Source organism: Schistocerca serialis, chromosome 1, assembly GCF_023864345.2.
Source record: "Schistocerca serialis cubense isolate TAMUIC-IGC-003099 chromosome 1, iqSchSeri2.2, whole genome shotgun sequence".
Classification (NCBI taxonomy): domain Eukaryota; kingdom Metazoa; phylum Arthropoda; class Insecta; order Orthoptera; family Acrididae; genus Schistocerca; species Schistocerca serialis.
The window spans coordinates 26858610-26877327 of NC_064638.1; the positions used below are offsets into that span (position 1 = coordinate 26858610).

At 42.1% G+C, this 18718-nt stretch overlaps 1 protein-coding gene across 6 annotated transcripts in view; it reads right to left on the minus strand.

Moving 5' to 3' along the window:
• LOC126461015 (tight junction protein ZO-1) overlaps nucleotides 1-18718 on the minus strand; it is a 724130-nt gene that overhangs the window by 249210 nt on the left and 456202 nt on the right. For all 6 annotated transcript variants that reach the window (XM_050095967.1, XM_050095964.1, XM_050095966.1 and 3 more), the window contains exon 9: nucleotides 15209-15330. In XM_050095967.1, coding sequence (XP_049951924.1) covers nucleotides 15209-15330 — 122 coding nt within the window. The remainder of the gene's footprint in view (nucleotides 1-15208; nucleotides 15331-18718) is intronic.

Genomic DNA, 18718 nt, shown 5'->3' on the forward strand with positions numbered 1-18718 from the left:
AGACAATAAACAGTATTCTTCAACAAGCAGGTAGGGGTCTATCTTACTTTTACATCATATCTATGCATATCTATCACATTTTCCCATATAAGATTTTAAATTCAGCAGACATATTGATGTGAATTTTAAAATTACCCTGGTGAACTGGATATTCAAAAAAGGTTTTGGGCTTGCTGTCGGTCATATTACAATGCATGGGATTTCAACTGGCCAGCTGCCGGTCATATTCAGGTGAGTTCATCTGTTTCTTGTTGGTGCCACTATAACTCTTTGTTAATAATTAAATTACTGAAGACTTTCATATTTGAACACTCAGTACCAACTTGAACATTAGAGTAGAACTTGTTACTCAATTTGATTTTTATTTGATCATGTAGTACTACATTGTGATCAGCAAAAGTATGTGGAGCAGAGGACATGTCAAGAACACAATATATTCATATAATAGAGGGAAACATTCCACGTAGGAAATATATATCTAAAAACAAAGATGATGTGACTTACCAAATGAAAGTGCTGGCAGGTCGACAGACACACAAACAAACACAAACATACATACAAAATTCAAGCTTTCGCAACAAACTGCTGCCTCATCAGGAAAGAGGGAAGGAGAGGGAAAGACGAAAGGATGTGGGTTTTAAGGGAGAGGGTAAGGAGTCATTCCAATCCCGGGAGCGGAAAGACTTACCTTAGGGGGAAAAAAGGACGGGTATACACTCGCACACACACACATATCCATCCACACATATACAGACACAAGCAGACATATTTAAAGACAAAGAACTTTAAATATGTCTGCTTGTGTCTGTATATGTGTGGATGGATATGTGTGTGTGTGCGAGTGTATACCCGTCCTTTTTTCCCCCTAAGGTAAGTCTTTCCGCTCCCGGGATTGGAATGACTCCTTACCCTCTCCCTTAAAACCCACATCCTTTCGTCTTTCCCTCTCCTTCCCTCTTTCCTGATGAGGCAGCAGTTTGTTGCGAAAGCTTGAATTTTGTATGTATGTTTGTGTTTGTTTGTGTGTCTGTCGACCTGCCAGCACTTTCATTTGGTAAGTCACATCATCTTTGTTTTTAGATATACACAATATATTCAGTGTCACAAATTCAGTAATAGCTGCAATGTTGATTTTACTTGCTAAAACTATCATTAGTAACAGCATTTGAGCTTTATGACTGGTCCTTATTCCAAGTGTTATGAATGTGGATGCTTGAATTTCTTTCCACTATAACTTGTCTCTTGTGAGTGATATTACTGTATTTTAATGTACACAAAGGTGAAGGTTAAGATGCAAAGCATTTTGAAGATATTTCTGCAAAATTGAGATAGTCTTTCTTCTTTATACAATTTCAACTACACTTCTTTTTGCAATTGGAAGGAGACACAGCATTGATCGTATTTTTTTGTTTTATTATCCGCAAAATCGATTTTTGGTCACTTAGTGACCATCCTCAGTGCTGTAATATACAATTAAAACTGGTAGGCACTGGTTTATGTGATCACTCTAAGCTTGTTGATACCAGTGCCTACCAATTTATGTGATCACTCTAAGCTTGTTGATACCAGCGCCTACCAATTTTAATTGTATATTACAGCACTGAGGATGGTCACTAAGTGACCGAAAATCGATTTTGCGGATAATAAAACAAAAAAATACGATCAATGCTGTGTCTCCTTCCAATTGTATCCAATATCTGGTCGTGGTGCACAGAACACTCCATGGAGTCGCCAATCAACACTTCTTTTTCCCAAAATGAACACTTTCACTGATGATCATACTGTTACTTTGTTTTCAAGTGTGGTTTAAAGATATTATGCTATACTTACAATATTATGAGAAGGAATCAAGTGTGGTTTAAAGATATTATGGTACACTTACAAAATTATGAGAAGGAAAGTTGCCACTCACCATACAGCCAAGATGCTGAATCGCAGCAAGGCACAACAAAAAGAATGTCACAGTTATAGCTTTCGGCCATTAAGGCCTTTGTAAACAATAGACACACACACACACACACTAATACAACTCACACAAATGAATGCAGTCTCAGGCAACTGAAACCACACACACATATTGATGTGAAAATGTACAAAAACAAATCATCCGTGCCTTATCTTTCCAATCTTCCACCACCTCCCAAAGTCCCACCGTCCAGCCACAGAGGAGCATTTCCCTCATAACTCAGTACCACCCAGGACTGGAGCAACTGAATTACATTCTCTGCCACAATTTCAATTACCTCTTGTTGTACCCTGAAATGAAAAATGTCCTGCCCATTATCCTTTCCACCCCTCGCACAGTGGTATTCCCTGTCCATCAAACCTACACAATATACTTGTCCACCCTTACGCAACCCCTGTTCCCAGTCCCTTACCTCATCGCTCATACCCCTGTAACAGACCTAGACGTAATAACTGTCCCATACATCCTCCCATCACCACCACCAACTGCAGTCAGGTCACTAACATAACTTATCCCATCACAGGCAGGGCTACCTGTGAAACCTGTCATGTGGTCTAAAAGCCAAGCTGCAACCACTGTGCTGCAGTCTATGTAGGCATGACAACCAACAAGCTGTCTGTCCGCATGAATGGCCACTGACAAACTGTGGCCAGAAACAAGTGGACCACCCTTTTGCTGAACATGCTGCCAAACATGATATCCCTCATCTCAATGACTGCTTCACAGCCTGTGCCATATGGATCCTTCCCATCAACACCAGCTTTTCTGAATTGTGCAGGTGGCAGCTTTCCCTGCAACACAACCTACATTCCCGTAACCCTCCTGGCTTCAACCTTCATTAGTCACTGTCCTCATCCACGCAGCCCCTTCCCTGTTCCCATCCCAGCACTACACAGCTGTCATTACACGCCCACACCCAAGGCATTAATGGCCAAAAACTATAATTGTGAGAGTCTTTTTGTTGTGCCTATCTGAGGACTCAGCATCTCCGCTGTATGGTGAGTAGCAATTTTCCTTCTCATAATATTGTTGCATTCCAGCCTGGATTTTCCATAGTTTTATTATGGTATACTTACATAGAAACTGCTTGTCAATGTACTGCGGTAGTTTTTTCACACTGAATATGTGTGAGCTTAGTGTTAACACACTGTTGCCATTTCAGCTCATTCTCCACAGTAATAAATACAAATCTAAAGGATTCTGTTTCTTCCAATTTTGTTCCATTCACAATTGTGTCCACACACTTGCACTTTTATTTGTTTCTACACACTAGCAAATCACATGCTGCTTCATGCATTGCATGGGAAACAGCATCAAATGTTTTGGAAAGAATCACAGACACTGCAGCAGATACAACCTGCTTTTAATCTAATGACTGTACAGTATAATTTATTCTGTCACAAAGAAAACTGACTTGAGGAAACTACAGCACTACAAAGTGTTACAAGCCCTGGGCACTGCTTATTTCCAGAACACTGCTGACAGAAACATTTAAGAGTGAACAACTATTCCCACCTTTTTTAACTATTGCCTCATCCCTTGAGGAGGAAACAGTGATAGGTTGAGAAAGGTTAGAAATGAGAGGCAGAGCTCAGAATGAGAGAGACCCACCTGCAGCAAGGACGAGGCAAGAACTGTACCAGACCAAGAGAAATGAGAACTGAAATGAACGGTACAACTACAAACTCAAAGCAAGATGGTGGAAAGGCAAAGAGATGGGGGAGAAGAGAAAACTAGATGAAAAAGAATAAAGAAAAGAAATATGAAAAAATATAACAATAAAAAAACAATAATAGCAAAAGATACATTGCTACTCACCACACAGAGGAAGCAATGTATCGCAGACAGGCGCAATGAAAAAGAATGCTAGGAATATTTCTGATTTTGGGCATATTCATTCTTTAGAAGTTGATAACTGGGTCTGAGGGCCGACTGTGTGTGTGTCTAATGTGAACACTATCTGGGCAGGGGAACTGGGGGTGAGGAAGAGGTGGAGGTGGAGGGTGAGAGATATCAGGGTAGGGGTAGGGGAGGATTCTACCACTGGAGTGTGCAGGAAAAGGGTAGGGCTACTAGATGCAGCATTGGGATGTTACGTTGGGCGCGAGGGGGGTGGGACAAAGCAGTGAAGAGGATATAACTCATAGGTGCATTGGCAGGATAGGAGCTGTGTGTTTGTATCGTAATGGGAGCAGGGAAGGTGATACGCAGGTGCAGGACGGACTTGCGAAGGATATATTGTAGGAATGTTCCCACTTGTGCAATTCAGATGGCACAGGCTGTGAAATTGTCATTTAAGTGAAGAACATCATGTCAGGAAGCCCTTTCAGTTACTGGGTGGTCCAGCTGTTTGATCACACTGATATTTTGTGCCTGTGCAGAATTCAGCACAGTGATTGCAACTTAGTTTGTAGATCATATCGATGCGTCCACATGTGGTCCTGCCTTTGAGGGGGTAGGAGATGCCAGTAACAGGATTGGAGTAGGTGATAGTAGGAGCATATATGCGACAGGTCTTGCATCTAGCTCTACTGCAATGAGGCAAGGTGTCGGGAGCACGAGTTGGGTAAGGACAGACAAGACTATTGCATAGGTTGCGTGGGTGACAGAATACCACTCGAGGAGAGGTGAGGTGAATGTGTGTCATTTCAGGGTAGGATGAGGTAGTCAAAACCCTGGTGCGGAATGTGTTTTAGATGCTGCACTCCTGGGTGGTATCGAGTCATGACAGGTTACTTCTTTGTGCCCAGACAGTAGGTATGTGGAAGACGCTAGGTAATTGAAGATACTAAACACAGGAGACCAGTTTCCGGACAAGGGCAGGTGGGTAATTTTGGTCTGTGAAGGCCTACATGAGACCCTCAGCATATTTGGAAAGAGACTGCTTATCGCTACAGTTGCAATAACCACAGGTGGCTGCACTATATGGAAGAAACTTCTGCATGGAAGGGGGGACTGTATATTAATAGAGGTTAAGTCCAGGAGGTTGCCAGGATATGAGCATTTTCTAGTGATCAAATCCCATCACCAGAGTTCAGGAATACTAGTATCAGGTGGGAGGATCCAAACAGACCCTGCGGTGTGGTGTAGCAGGCACTCAGGTCACGCACATTGTGCCGCAGAGCACAGATATTGGGTATCTGAAACACGGAAAATTCTAAGTCAAATCATGCACTTAGCTAGTTTAGTTGTGGTCATACCTATGTAAAACAACATACAGTGTACATACACTATTTGGTACGCGAGATATGTTGCTCTGCCTTGATTGATCTGCAAGGTATATATGTAGAGAACACACATACACACTACATGGGGGATACTTTCAACTGAAATGGCAAATTGTCTCGAAAACAGCTTAGATGTAAGATTGACAGCATCCTCAAAATCTTTATAAAACTGTTTTTGCAGTTCTTTCCAGGCTGCAATGAATTATTCAAACGTCATGTTTCCTTTAACGCAAGTGAGCTTAGGGAACTGCACTGTCTTTGCAGAATTTGTCCCTTCCACAAAGCTATTTTCCTTTTAAATGCATCCCCATCAAATCAGAAAGAAGTTAACTTGCAATGTCTTACTGTGGGCAGCATGCAGTCAAGTCCACTTAAAATGCGAGTCCGTACTCCAGAGATATTCTAATTTTTGTTCACGCATTCCTTTTTCCTTCATAAATTCAACAGCAGCAAGTTTCAATGCAGCCAAACAGGACCAACATGCTGTTATTCTTTTCTTGGTTGCCAAAGGAAAAACACTGTAGGCATCCACTGGAGATTGTAGAATGTGTATAGTGCAGTATGTCTGCTGAGAACCACATCTGTGTGCCAAGTTCCATGCTGGTTGCAATTCGACACAAGACAGCAGTCGATTTGGGAGGCCAGCCTCATCCATTACACCAGCTCAATGGGGAGGATGGGAGAGGAGGAGTAGGGGGGGGGGGGGGGGGGACACAAGCACCCACCCTATATGAGATTTTCACTCTGCAGTGGAGTCTGCACTGATTTGGAACTTGCTGGCAGAATTAAAACTGTGTATTGGACTGAGACTCGAACTCGGGACCTTTGCCTTTTGCGGGCAAATGCTCTACCATCTGAGCTACCCAAGCATGACTCACGACCCATCCCCATAGCCCCAGTTCTGCCTGTACCTCATCTCCTACCTTCCAAACTTCACAGAAGCTCTTCTGCGAACCTTGCAGTTTGGAAGGTAGGAGTCGAGGTACTGGCAGAATTGAGGCTGTGGGGACAGGTCGTGAGTCTTGCTTGGGTAGCTCAGATGGTAGAGCACTTGCCTGTGAAAGGCAAAGGTCCTGAATTCAAGTCTCGGTCTGGCAAACAGTTTTAATTCTGCCAGGAAGTTTCACCCACCCCATAGTCCTGATATCTCCTCATGCATTTATCATACATTAGGTCCCTTAAAGAAGGCTTTTAGGAGCCAACAATTCCTGTCGGATGAGGATGTGTAGCAGAGACAGACATCTTCATGTAGCAGGACACAGTGTTTTACCAAACAGATATATTCAACCTGATGCATCTGTGGGATGATTGCCTCAATGATTATGGTCATTTTGCCAGACTGGCATACCGATTCTGGATTGCCCCTAATATTACTTACTTCCAAAATTAAGTTATCTAGATTTGTAGCGCTAGTTTATTCTGATTACAAAAACACCATTTTGTACTAGGGAAACATGGTTTGTTAATTATCTGAAAAATTATGTATTTTAGCCAATTTTGGTGGGAAATGGGAATCCCTATGGGAGTATACATATAAGGGCGAGTCAAATGAAAACTTAAATATTATTTTTAAATATTATTTATTGTGCAGAAGTGGTACAAAGCTGTATCACTTTTCAACATAATCTCCTCAATGCTCAATGCAAGTCCTCCAGCAATTACAAAGTACATAAAATCCTTTAGAAAAAAATTCTTTTGGTAGTCTGCACAACCACTCATGCACCGCGTGGTGTACCTCTTCATCAGAACAGAACTTCTTTTCTCCCATTGCGTCTCTGAGTGGTCCAACGTATGAAAATCACTTGGGGCAAGGTCTGGTGAGTATGGTGGATGAGGAAGACACTCAAAATGCAGCTCTGTGATTGTTGCAACTGTTGTATGGGCAGTGTGGGGCCTTGCATTCTCATGTTGCAAAAGGACACCTGCTGACGGCAATCCATTTCACTTTGATTTGATTGCAGGCCGCAGATGATTTTTTAGGAGATCTGTGTATGACGCACTGGTGACAGTGGTCCCTCTAGGCATATAATGCTCCAAAATCACGCCTTTTTCATCCCAAAAGAGAGTCAGCATAACCTTCCCTGCTGATGGTTCTGTTCGAAACAGCTTTGATTTTGGTGATGAGGAATGGCGCCATTCCTTGCTCGTTCTCTTCATTTCTGGTTGGTGGAAGTGAACCCAGGTTTCGTCCCCAGTAATGATGCTTGCAAGGAAGCCATCACCTTCTCGTCCAAAGCACTGAAGAAGTTCTTCACAAGCATCAACACGTTGTTCCCTCATTTCAGGAGTCAGCTACCATGGCACCCATCTTGCAGACACTTTGTGAAACTGGAGCACATCATACACAATGTGGTTCAAATGGTTCAAATGGCTCTGAGCGCTATGGGACTTAACATCTATGTTCATCAGTCCCCTAGAACTTAGAACTACTTAAACCTAACTAACCTAAAGACATCACACAACACCCAGTCATCACGAGGCAGAGAAAATCCCTAACCCCGCCGGGAATCGAACCCGGGAACCCGGGCGTGCACAATTTGGTGTGCTGACCCTTGACGAATCTGTAAATATGCTGCAATGTCATTCAGTGTCACTCAGCAGTTTTCCTTCACTATGGCTTCAACTGCTGCAATGTTCTGTGGAGTCACAACTCTTGCCTGACATGGACGAGGAGCATCTTTCACTAAAGTCACACCATTTGCGAACTTCCTACTCTATGCGCAGACTTGTTGCTATGACAAACATGCATCACCGTACTGAACCTTCATTTGTCAAAGAATTTAAATAGGTTTCACACCTTTACTATGCAAAACCCGAATAACAGAACACTGTTCTTCCCTGGTGCAAGTTGCAAGTGGGGCGGCCATCTTTATACTGATACTGCAACGGTACGTGTGCATCTACACTATGCTGCCACCTACAGGCCATTCTGCACGCTGTTTGTAGCACGCTTACCAACTTACAGGATAATGGCATGAAATTTCGATTTGTTATTTCAAATTTAAGGTTTTCATTTGACTCACCCTCGTAGTATTCACAATATTGTATTGACAATATGGTATATTTACCTGTAATCTGACCCACAGTTAAACCAGATTACTCCTTGGCTCATTGTAATTCAATGCCCATCAGTTCTACTATGTTTTCCAGTAATAAACAGAAAATTTAATAATCAGTTTCTATAATTATTCATAGTTTCCTGGAAGTAGGACTACTGGACAAGTTTTTTGGTACCTAATAGCTACATTGTTAACACTTAATGGGTGATAAATAGATTGGTATCTGCATTTGACAATTTCATGGCTTCATATTAACTCCTGGCCACTTCTGATTTATCTGTGGCAAGCTAGTAGTGGAAAAGGAGCAGTGGACAATCTCTGATTTTGTCGAAGAAAATTAAAATTTTATGGAATTAATGGCTTTATGCACAGCTGGTTTGCATCATACTTAGGAAACAGAACGCAAAAGGTTGTGCCAAATACTTCAGACAACGTCGAAAAGGTAAAAATTTTTATTGAAGTGGGTGGGGTAGAAGGGAAGGGGGGGGGGGGGGGGAGGAGGAGCAAGGGGGAACCACAAATGACATCCCACAAGGTTCAGTTTTGGGTCCACTTCAGTTCCTTATGTATGTGAATGACCTTCCAGTTAACATACAATAAGCAAAATCGATACTAGTTTTGTACAAGAAATACAAACATACCAACAACCGATGTCACACAACGAGCAGGAGTCAGTACAGAGTCGACTGCTCCAAATTACCATGTGTACATACTGATGAAAACAAACTGAATGAAGCATATTAGTGAGCTTCTCAAACAATTATGTTTGACTATTTTTGCTCCTCATATAACTGCTAATCTTGTATACAAATATATCAACTTCCTGACATATTCTAGACATTTCTACTGAATAATGTCTTACAGAATAATTTTCTGGGGTAACTCATAATTTATAAAGAATGTATTGGTTGCACAAAAGAGAGCAGTAAGAATAATATTTGGTGTTCACCCACGGGCATCAAGGAGCCAGGCATTTTAACTGTACTGTCACAATTCTTAAGTATGAATTGAAATCTGTCATAAATAATTCATCACAATTTGAGAAGAAAAGTGATGTTGATACATACAATTGTATAGGGAAAAATGACCTATATTACCAAGTGTTAAAGCTTGAATTGCTCAGAAAGGACCATTTGACAAATGACATAAAATATCTGACAGGTAGCGAAGCAATTTTTAAATCTAATTTAAAATTATTTTTCCTCAATAACTTCTTCTATTCCATTGATTAATTTCTACTTACATACTATGGAAAATCCAAGAGGGAACGTGACAATATTATGAGAAAGAAAGTTGCTACCCACCATATAGGGGAGATGCTGAGTTGCAGATAAGCACAACAAAAAATGTCTCAATTGCCTGAGACTGCAGTCTTGGGTGTGAGTTGTGTGTGTGTGTGTGTGTGTGTGTGTGTGTGTGTGTGTGCGCATGCATTGTGCCTATCCGCAACTCACAACTCTACTTACAAACTTGTAGCCAGTAAAAAAATAAAAAATAAAAAAAAAATTATGAATAAAATAAAATAAAATAAAAGTGTAGCTGTATGAGTATGCCGAAAAAAAAAAAGTGTTAATGAATGTTAATGCTAACTATGTGCACAGATTCTGTTAACTGACTTGTTCCACATCATTTTGATAAAAGAATCTTTCATGTGATCTATGAGACATGTGACTAACTAACTATTTTGTGTACTTTGCAACAAAGGTTGGGTACCAGGACAAATCATGGGCCCGGCATAAAATGTGTTCAAGTTCTGAGGAATGACTCATGCTTTCTGTGCAAATGGGACAGTCATACAAAAGACAAGCATTGGCCTCAAAAAATTTGGAAAATCAGGATGATAAAAGTTGGAGTAAAATTGTACATTTGATTCAAAGGCAGATCCAAAAAAACTTCTGCAACCACTTCACAAAAACATGGCATTATGTAAAAATTTATGATTAATAAAGCCCTACTTTCAAATGCCTGTGGCACCTAAATTACCATGGCTATGAGAAGTGAAGATGAAAGAAGGGGATTTTCATCAGCCCTGACATTCACAAATTAATGACAGATTAAACATCTGAAGACAAAATGAATGAAATTTAAAAATAATTTCAAATATATTTTAAACAGTAATGGAGAAGGAAAGTTGCTACTCACCATATAATGGACATGCTGAGTTGCGATAGGCGCAACAAAAAGATTCACACATTTATACCTTTCGGCCATTAAGATCTTTGTCACCAATGGACACACATACACACACACACACACACACATACTCATGCAAACACAACTTGCACACACATTTGCAGTCTCAGACAACTGAAACGATACTGTGAGCAGCAGCATGATGCATGATGGGAGTGGTGACTGGGTGGGGGTGAGGAGGAGGCTGGGGTGGAGAGGGGGATGGATAGCAGGTGGGGGTGGTGGACAGTGATGTGCTGCTGTTTAGACGGAGGGAAGGAGAGAAGGCAGCGAGGGGAAGGGGGGGGGGGTTAAGTAACAGAAAGGAGAGAAATATAAAGACAGAGTGTGGTGGTGAAATGACGGATGTGTAGTGCTGGAATGGGTACAGGGAGGGGGGCTGGATGGGTGAAGGCAGTGAGTAATGAAGGTTGAGGACAGGAGGGTTACGGGAACATAGAATGTATTGCAGGGGAAGTTCCCACCTGTGCAGCTCAGAAAAGCTGGTGTTGGTGGGAAAGATCCCATGGTACAGGCTGTGAAGCAGTCACTGAGATGAGGGATATCATGTTTGTCGGCGTGTTCAGCAACAGGGTGGTCCACTCGTTTTCTGGTCACAGGTTGTCGGTGGCCATTCATGCGAACAGACAGCTTGTTGGTTGTCATGCCTACATAGAATGCAGCACACTTGTTGCAACTGAGCTTGTAAATCACATGACTGGTTTCACAAATAGCCCTGCCTTTGATGGGACAGGTGATATTAGTGACCAGACTGGAGTAGGTGGTGGTAGGGGGATGTATGGGACATCCAGGTCTATTACAGGGGTATGAGCCACGAGGTAAGGGATTGGGAGCAGGGGTTGTGTAAGGATGGATGAGTATATTGTGTAGGTTTGGTGGACAGCAGAATACCACTGTAGGAGGGGTGGGAAGGATAGTGGGCAGGATATTTTTCATTTCAGAGCAAGACGAGAGATAATCGAAACCCTGGTGGAGATTGTAATTCAGTAGCTCCAGTCCCATATCGTACTGAGTTACAAGGGGAATGGTCCTCTGTGGCCAGACTGTGGGACTTTGGGAGGTGGTGGGAGATTGGAAAGATAAGGCACGGGAGATTTGTTTTTGTTCATGGTTGGGAGGATAATTACAGTCAGTGAAGGCTTCAGTGAGACCCTCGGTATATTTTGAGAGGGACTGCTTGTCACTGCAGATGCTACGACTATGGGTGGCTAGGCTGTACAGTAGGGCCTTCTTGGTATGGAATGGGTGGCAGCTGTCGAAGTAAAGGTATTGCTGGTAGTTAGTAGGTTTGATGTGGACGGAGGTACTGATGTAGCCATCTCTGAGGTAGAGGTCAACATCTAGGAAGGTGGCTAGTGGGGTTGAGTAGGACCAGGCAAAGCAAATGGGGGGAGAAGTTGTTGAGGTTATGGAGGAATGTGAATAGGGTGTCCTCCCCTTCAATCCAGATAGAAAAGCTGTCATCAATGAATCTGAACCAGGTGTGGGTTCTGGGATTCTGGGTTTTTAGGAAGGATTCCTTTAGATGGCCCATGAATAGTTTGGCATAGGATGGTGGCATGTGGGTGTCCATAGCCGACCCCAGATTTGTTTGTAGGTAATGCCTTCAAAGAAGAAGTAATTGTGGGTGAGGATATAGATGGTCATGGCATCTAGGAAGGAGGTTTTTGGTTTGGAATCCATTGAGCATTGTTCAATAGTGGTAAGGCCACAGGCATTAGGAATGTTAGTGTACAGGGAGGTCGCATCACTAGTGATGAGCAGGGCACCGTGTCGTAAAGGGACAGGAACTGTGGAGAGTTGGTGGAGAAAATTGTTGGTATCTTTTACATAGGAGGACAGGCTCCGGGTAATAGGTTGTAGGTGTCGGTCTATTAGAGTAGAGATTCTCTCAGTGGGGGAACAGTAACCGGCCACAATGGGGCGTCCTGAGTGGTTGAGTTTATGGACTTTAGGAAGCATGTAAAAGGTGGGAGTGCGGGGAGTGGTAGGGGTAAGTACAGAGATGGACTCTGGGGAGAGGTTCTGAGATGGGCCTAAGGATTTGAGTAGTTACTGGAGATGCTGCTGGATTTACTGGAATGGGGTCACTGTGGCAAGGTTTGTACATGGGAGTACCTGCAGCTGATAGAGTCCTTCCGCCACGTAATCCTTGGAGTTGAAGACAATGGAGCCTTTGTCTGCAGGTAGGATTATAAGGTCAGGATCAGTTTTTAGATGGTGGAGTGCGGTACCTAAACCCCTCACCTGGTTCAGATTCAATGATGACATCTTTGCTATCTGGATTGAAGGTGGGGACACCCTATTCACATTCCTCCAGAACCTCAACAACTTCTCCCCCATTTGCTTCACCTGGGCCTACTCAACCCAACAAGCCACCTTCCTAGATGTTGACCTCTACCTCAGAGATGGCTACATCAGTACCTCCGTTCATATCAAACCTACTAGCCACCAGCAATACCTCCACTTCGACAGCTGCCACCCATTCCATACCAAGAAGTCCCTACTGTACAGCCTAGCCACCCATCATTGTAGCATCTGCAGTGACAAGCAGTCCCTCTCAAAATATACCGAGGGTCTCACTGAAGCCTTCACTGACTGTAATTATCCTCCCAACCGTGAACAAAAACAAATCTCCCGTGCCTTATCTTTCCAGTCTCCCACCACCTCCCAAAGTCCCACAGTCTGGCCACAGAGAAGCATTCTTCTTGTAACTCAGTACGATATGGGACTGGAGCAACTGAATTACAATCTCCACCAGGGTTTCGATTACCTCTCGTCTTGCTCTGAAATGAAAAATATCCTGCCCACTATCCTTCCCACCCCTCCTATAGTGGTATTCTGTCGTCCACCAAACCTACACAATATACTCGTCCATCCTTACACAACCCCTGCTGCCAGTCCCTTACCTCATGGCTCATACCCCTGTAATAGACCTAGATGCAAGACCTGTCCCATGCATTCTCCTACCTTCACTTACTGCAGTCCAGTCACTAACATCACATATCCCATCAAAGGCAGGGTAGCTGTGAAACCAGTCATGTGATTTACTAGCTAAGCTGCAACCACTGTGCTGCATTCTATGTAGGCATGACAACCAACAAGCTGTCTGTCCACATGAATGGCCACCGACAAACTGTGGCCAAAAAACGAGTGGACCACCCTGTTGCTGAACACGCTGTCAAACATGATATCCCTCATCCCAATGACTGCGTCACAGCCTGTACCATATGGATCCTTCCCACCAACACCAGCTTTTCTGAATTGTGCAGGTGGGAACCTTCCCTGCAATAATCCTATGTTCCTGTAACCCTCCTGGCTTCAACCTTCGTTAGTCGCTGTCCTCACCCATTCAGCTCCCTCCCTGTTCCCATTCCAGCACTACATAGCTGTCATTTGACGCCACACACAGTCTTTTAATTTCTTTTTATTTCTCTCTTTTCCGCTAGTTACCCCCCCCCCCCCCCCCCCCACCTTCTCTCCTGCCCTCCATCTAAACTGCAGCACTTCACTATCTGCAACCCCCACCATACATGATTTCATCCTGCTTTTAAGTGATATATGCTTTCGCAAATGGAGAACTTAAATGTGTGTTGTAAGTGTTAGTTTACTTTGCGATGAACTTTAGTGGACAGTGAAGCAGGATCACTCACAAACTTTTACAGCAATATATAATCAGGACTTGGATATTGATTTCACTATTGAGTTAGTTGCTTTAATTGGGGAATCTACTGGGGCTCTTTTAGGGCAGAAGCACAGCAATGACTGATCCACTTCTATGATCATAGAGACACACTTTGTCATCAAGATCGTTCACTAGCCCAGATGTGAATGATTCTAGTACTAAGTTGCGAACACAGATGCAAACTGTCACAATTATTTTCTCAGCTGCGGGAAGTCAGTTGCAACAGACAATAATTGGGATACGCTACTGTGGAACTTGATAATGACTATGAGAACTTATTTTGCGATACTTTCACTATCAAGACTCTTGTGAAAATTGCCTCACACAGCTAATGTCAATAAAATGCTTCTTCAGCAAAGGGGAGCACAGCGTATAAAATTAGCCCCCCCCCCCCTTTCCCCAATGATTACACAGTTTCAAGAACATTACTTCTAAATTTTTTCTTTGCAATAATGAGTCCAAAGGGAACTGTGATTTACACACCTGTGATATATAACATAAAAATAAGTTTCATGCAAATGAGTTCTGCTTGTCTATGGAAATAGCACAAATAGTATATAGCAGTTTAGTGTTAACTGTTATTACAGTATACGGAATTGGTACGTAACAGCTGCTTCTCTTTGTGAAAATGTTGCTCCATATCCCTGAGAATGTACCTTTATTAAGGGATAACAACAGAAGAAGAGCTGATAAATTAACTAAAGCTAGAGATGCTACACAGTTGTATGAGGTAATGTTTCTAAGCAACTATAAAGTGTATCACTGAACATCCACACCTCCTGAAAGAACAACTCAAGAGACCCTAAAAACCTGAAAGCAGGTACTTCCCAACTACAGTTGCAACCCTGCCCCCCCCCCCCACCCCCCCCCCACCCACCCACTCCTGTCCACCAAAGAAAACTGTTATTTTTCACCTGTTACACTTTTATTTTGTATACACTGTGTTGCTGCCTGAATTCTGTATGTAAAAATATAAATATAAAAATTATGAAGTATTTCAGTCCTACCCCAGTCACCAGCATAACTGGACATTCCTCTTCTGTCTCAAATTATAAACAGAAAATTGCTGCAATCTTACCTATTCTGAAGACTTGCCATGAACCGACAACACCATTGTGCAGAGTATCAACCACGTGAAAGACATCTCCTTTCCGGAAACTCATTTCTCCTTTATTTGGTTGGTCATAATTAAAGTGAGCTCTGTAAACATGAAGTTTAACATCATTAAGCAAATCAGACACTACAGTGAAGTCTGAAGCAGTAAAATGTCAAACTTAAATTGTAAAGGGAAGTCTGGTACATACAAAATTTCCAGCATAAAAATCGAAAACATTTTTAAAAGTGAAGGAAACAAATTAAATTAAAGTAAATAAAAAAGTCCTTCTTAATAACTATTGAAACATATACGTCTTTTAATTATGTTTTATAAAAAAAGGAACAACTCCTTGAATAGAAGAATTGTCGAGTCACTGAAAGGCACATGAGCTCGAGCGCACCCGTGCACAAATACACACGCATGCACACTCACATGCGCGCGTGCACCCTCCCCCCCCCCCCCCCCCCACACACACACACACCTGTACAGCTACACTGTGCCGGCTCAATACACAGTGCTGCAATGCTGGGACCACAGTTCTGCTGGTTGGCAGGGCTGAGGGGCTGTGTCAAAGGGACTGGATGAGGAGAGGAAGGAGGTGGGGAGTGGGAGAGAGGGCTACAAAAGACAGGCAGACATTTCAGAGGGAGGCAGCTGGTGGGCAAGATATGAATGTGAGAGGGAGAGGCAGCAGATTCATGGGATAGGAACGCAACACATGGGCACCGGCACGAATGGTGGAACACATGCTGTCCCTCCCTCCCATATTCATATGCTTCACATGGCTGCGTCCCTCTGAACTACTTGCCTCTGTTCCCTAGTGCTCTCTCCTACTCCCCACCTCCTCTTTCCCCTCGTCCATTCCCTCTGACAGAAACCCGCACCCCGATTTATCGGTGGAACTCCAATACTAGCACAGTGTACTCGGCCAGCACAACGTAGCTGTACAGGTGTGTGTGTGTGTGTGTGTGTGTGTGTGTGTGTGTGTGTGTGTGTGTGTGTGTGTTTTCTAGTTCAAAAAAGGATTCATCCAAAATGTAGCAAAATTGTCAGTATCATTTATAAGTCTTTCTACAGTTCAATGTCTCTACTATTTGGTGAGTGTTACCTTTACTGCCAAATTCTTTGCATTCCATCAGGATTTTCCATTACTGTATTTTTAACTATCTTTATCATGTACAAAAGAACATATCTCTTATTACCCTGGGCTGTTACTCTGGTATAATATATTTACTTTGATTCTAGACCAGCACCTTGCCTGTTTCACTTGGGGTTTGATTCCTTATTATGTATTATCACCATTCCTTAATCTTGTTGTCTTCTACTTCTGTAGCATTTCTCTACTCATAGAAGGATCTCAGAATAGTCAGCACCTTTTTGTCAACAGCTGGACAGTTATTTTATCTTTAATTCTGAAGTAGGTGTTCATTCCCACTAGAGTTGTCAGTTATTGTGAAACAGGATAATTATGTATGCAACCTGCCTTTGAGTCTGGTAAACTTTTTTTCTGCGAATTTGAATTTCAGCTGTTTTTGTATTTTTTTTTTATAGCAGGCATGGTGAACAAGCATAGTATTATCTTACAAGTGTGTGGGAAACTATTATAATCCACACTCAGCTGATTGGTATACCAGACTCATGGTTATTTATTCGGAACACAGTGTTTACCTGTAGCTGTCTTGCCTACACAGAGTTAGCACACTGCACATTAAGGTATTTCTACATGAGCAGTTCTACTGTCCCAATAAATGAGCACATTATTCAAAAGTTTGTGACTGCCTACCTAGTTTATTCTGTTTTCAATCCCGTACAGCTCTTTTAATTTTGATGAGTGTAAAGAAGCAGCGAACCCCATCCTCTGAAGATGGGGAGAGAAACAGAATTAGCTTCAAGAACTTTTGTTTCTTTTGGTCTTCTATTACAGGACAAGGCACCAATGAATCCAAAATCTCAAGATTCAGCAGCCAGTTTACTTCTACTGGCAATATTCCAGTTTGCTGAACTGAGAACAACAGATTATGTAAAGGCAATGCCGCAGTACGTAATAGAGGTCTGAGCTGCAGATGGACATCTCAACTACAATTGAGATGCAGTAGCTGAAGTCGTAAAACATTGTTCTAACACAGAGGCACAGACATACACACATACAGCTACACTATGCAGATTGCAGTGCTACCTACTTTATTCTTGTTTCTTTTATGTGCTTATCTAATTCTCATTGTTAAATGGTGAAGTGTTATCCTCCTAGAACTTTCCATATCATATTACTGATTCCATGCTCCTAACAATTTTCACCATTTAGAAACTTTTGTACGTAATTTTCCTGTTCACAAGAACAGAAGAAGAAGAAAGGAATGAAGGAATGTGAAATGAAGCCTGGTGATCATAAAGAGTACAGTACATTATGCAAGAATGGATGCTTCATTTGTGAAGAGCACGATGCTTCAAAATCATGCTTCCATTATTCTATACTAGAAGAAGGTATATGCAATTTGGTTAGAATAACTTTGGATGAAGACCCACACATTGATGAACTGAGGAAGTATGGGGACTGGTCACAATGATGGGATGTAGGTTAAGAAGATTAATCTTTGGCAAAGGCACAAGTCTGAAGTATCATGAACTGAGAAAATATGGGGATCAGTCACAATCAGAAGGAGGTATTGCTTATGAAGAATGGTAGCTATGCCACAAGTTGCTATCACAAGCATACTTAGAAATAGGAGAGAAGCATTAGTTTGTATGAACAATAAGGTAGTCACAACAAATAAACTTTTACCACTGAATGAGGAAGTGTTAAAAAAATTCAATTGGGAAACATTGGTATTAGTGTTAGTAAAGGAGTACCAAGATGAGTCATGAAGAAGAAAAGGACAGTGGATGCAGTGTCTACTTTGCAACATCTAAATCTGGAATTTAGTGATCACATCCTGATTCAATATGGAAGTAAAAGCAAATGACTTAATCCATATGTTAGCAGAGGAAAAAATTCAAGAGTGCACGTACTTGTTGTATTAAGTACCAATTAGCAGTTAAATGATGATGTTTGACATGCTCAAGAAATATACTCCTGCAACCCACCTTTCAAATGCTACACATTATGGGAACATGCTCATTAGCTGCGTTTACAGCTGCTGTGGACAATATACAAGAATATATGAAGCTCCAAACAAATGTGAACTCTAAAATGTTCTTACAAGAAGAGGTAAATTTCTTTGTCAGAAAGTGTGATCGATAGTAATTGTGGAATCACCAAAATATTACAATAAAGCCCCACACATACAGGACTTCAACACATCACAAGAAGAGGGAAGTAAAAAAACATCCCAACTCTCAGGTCTACTACATGTGACTGATTAATCAAGTGTTTAGCAGGGTTGCAGAATTGATTTTTATGCAACAATATTTCGACAGTCGAGCCAGTTGCCTTCTTCAGGTGCCATGGACTGTATTATTGTGAGTAATCACTGCCTTGACTCCAACCAGGAAGTA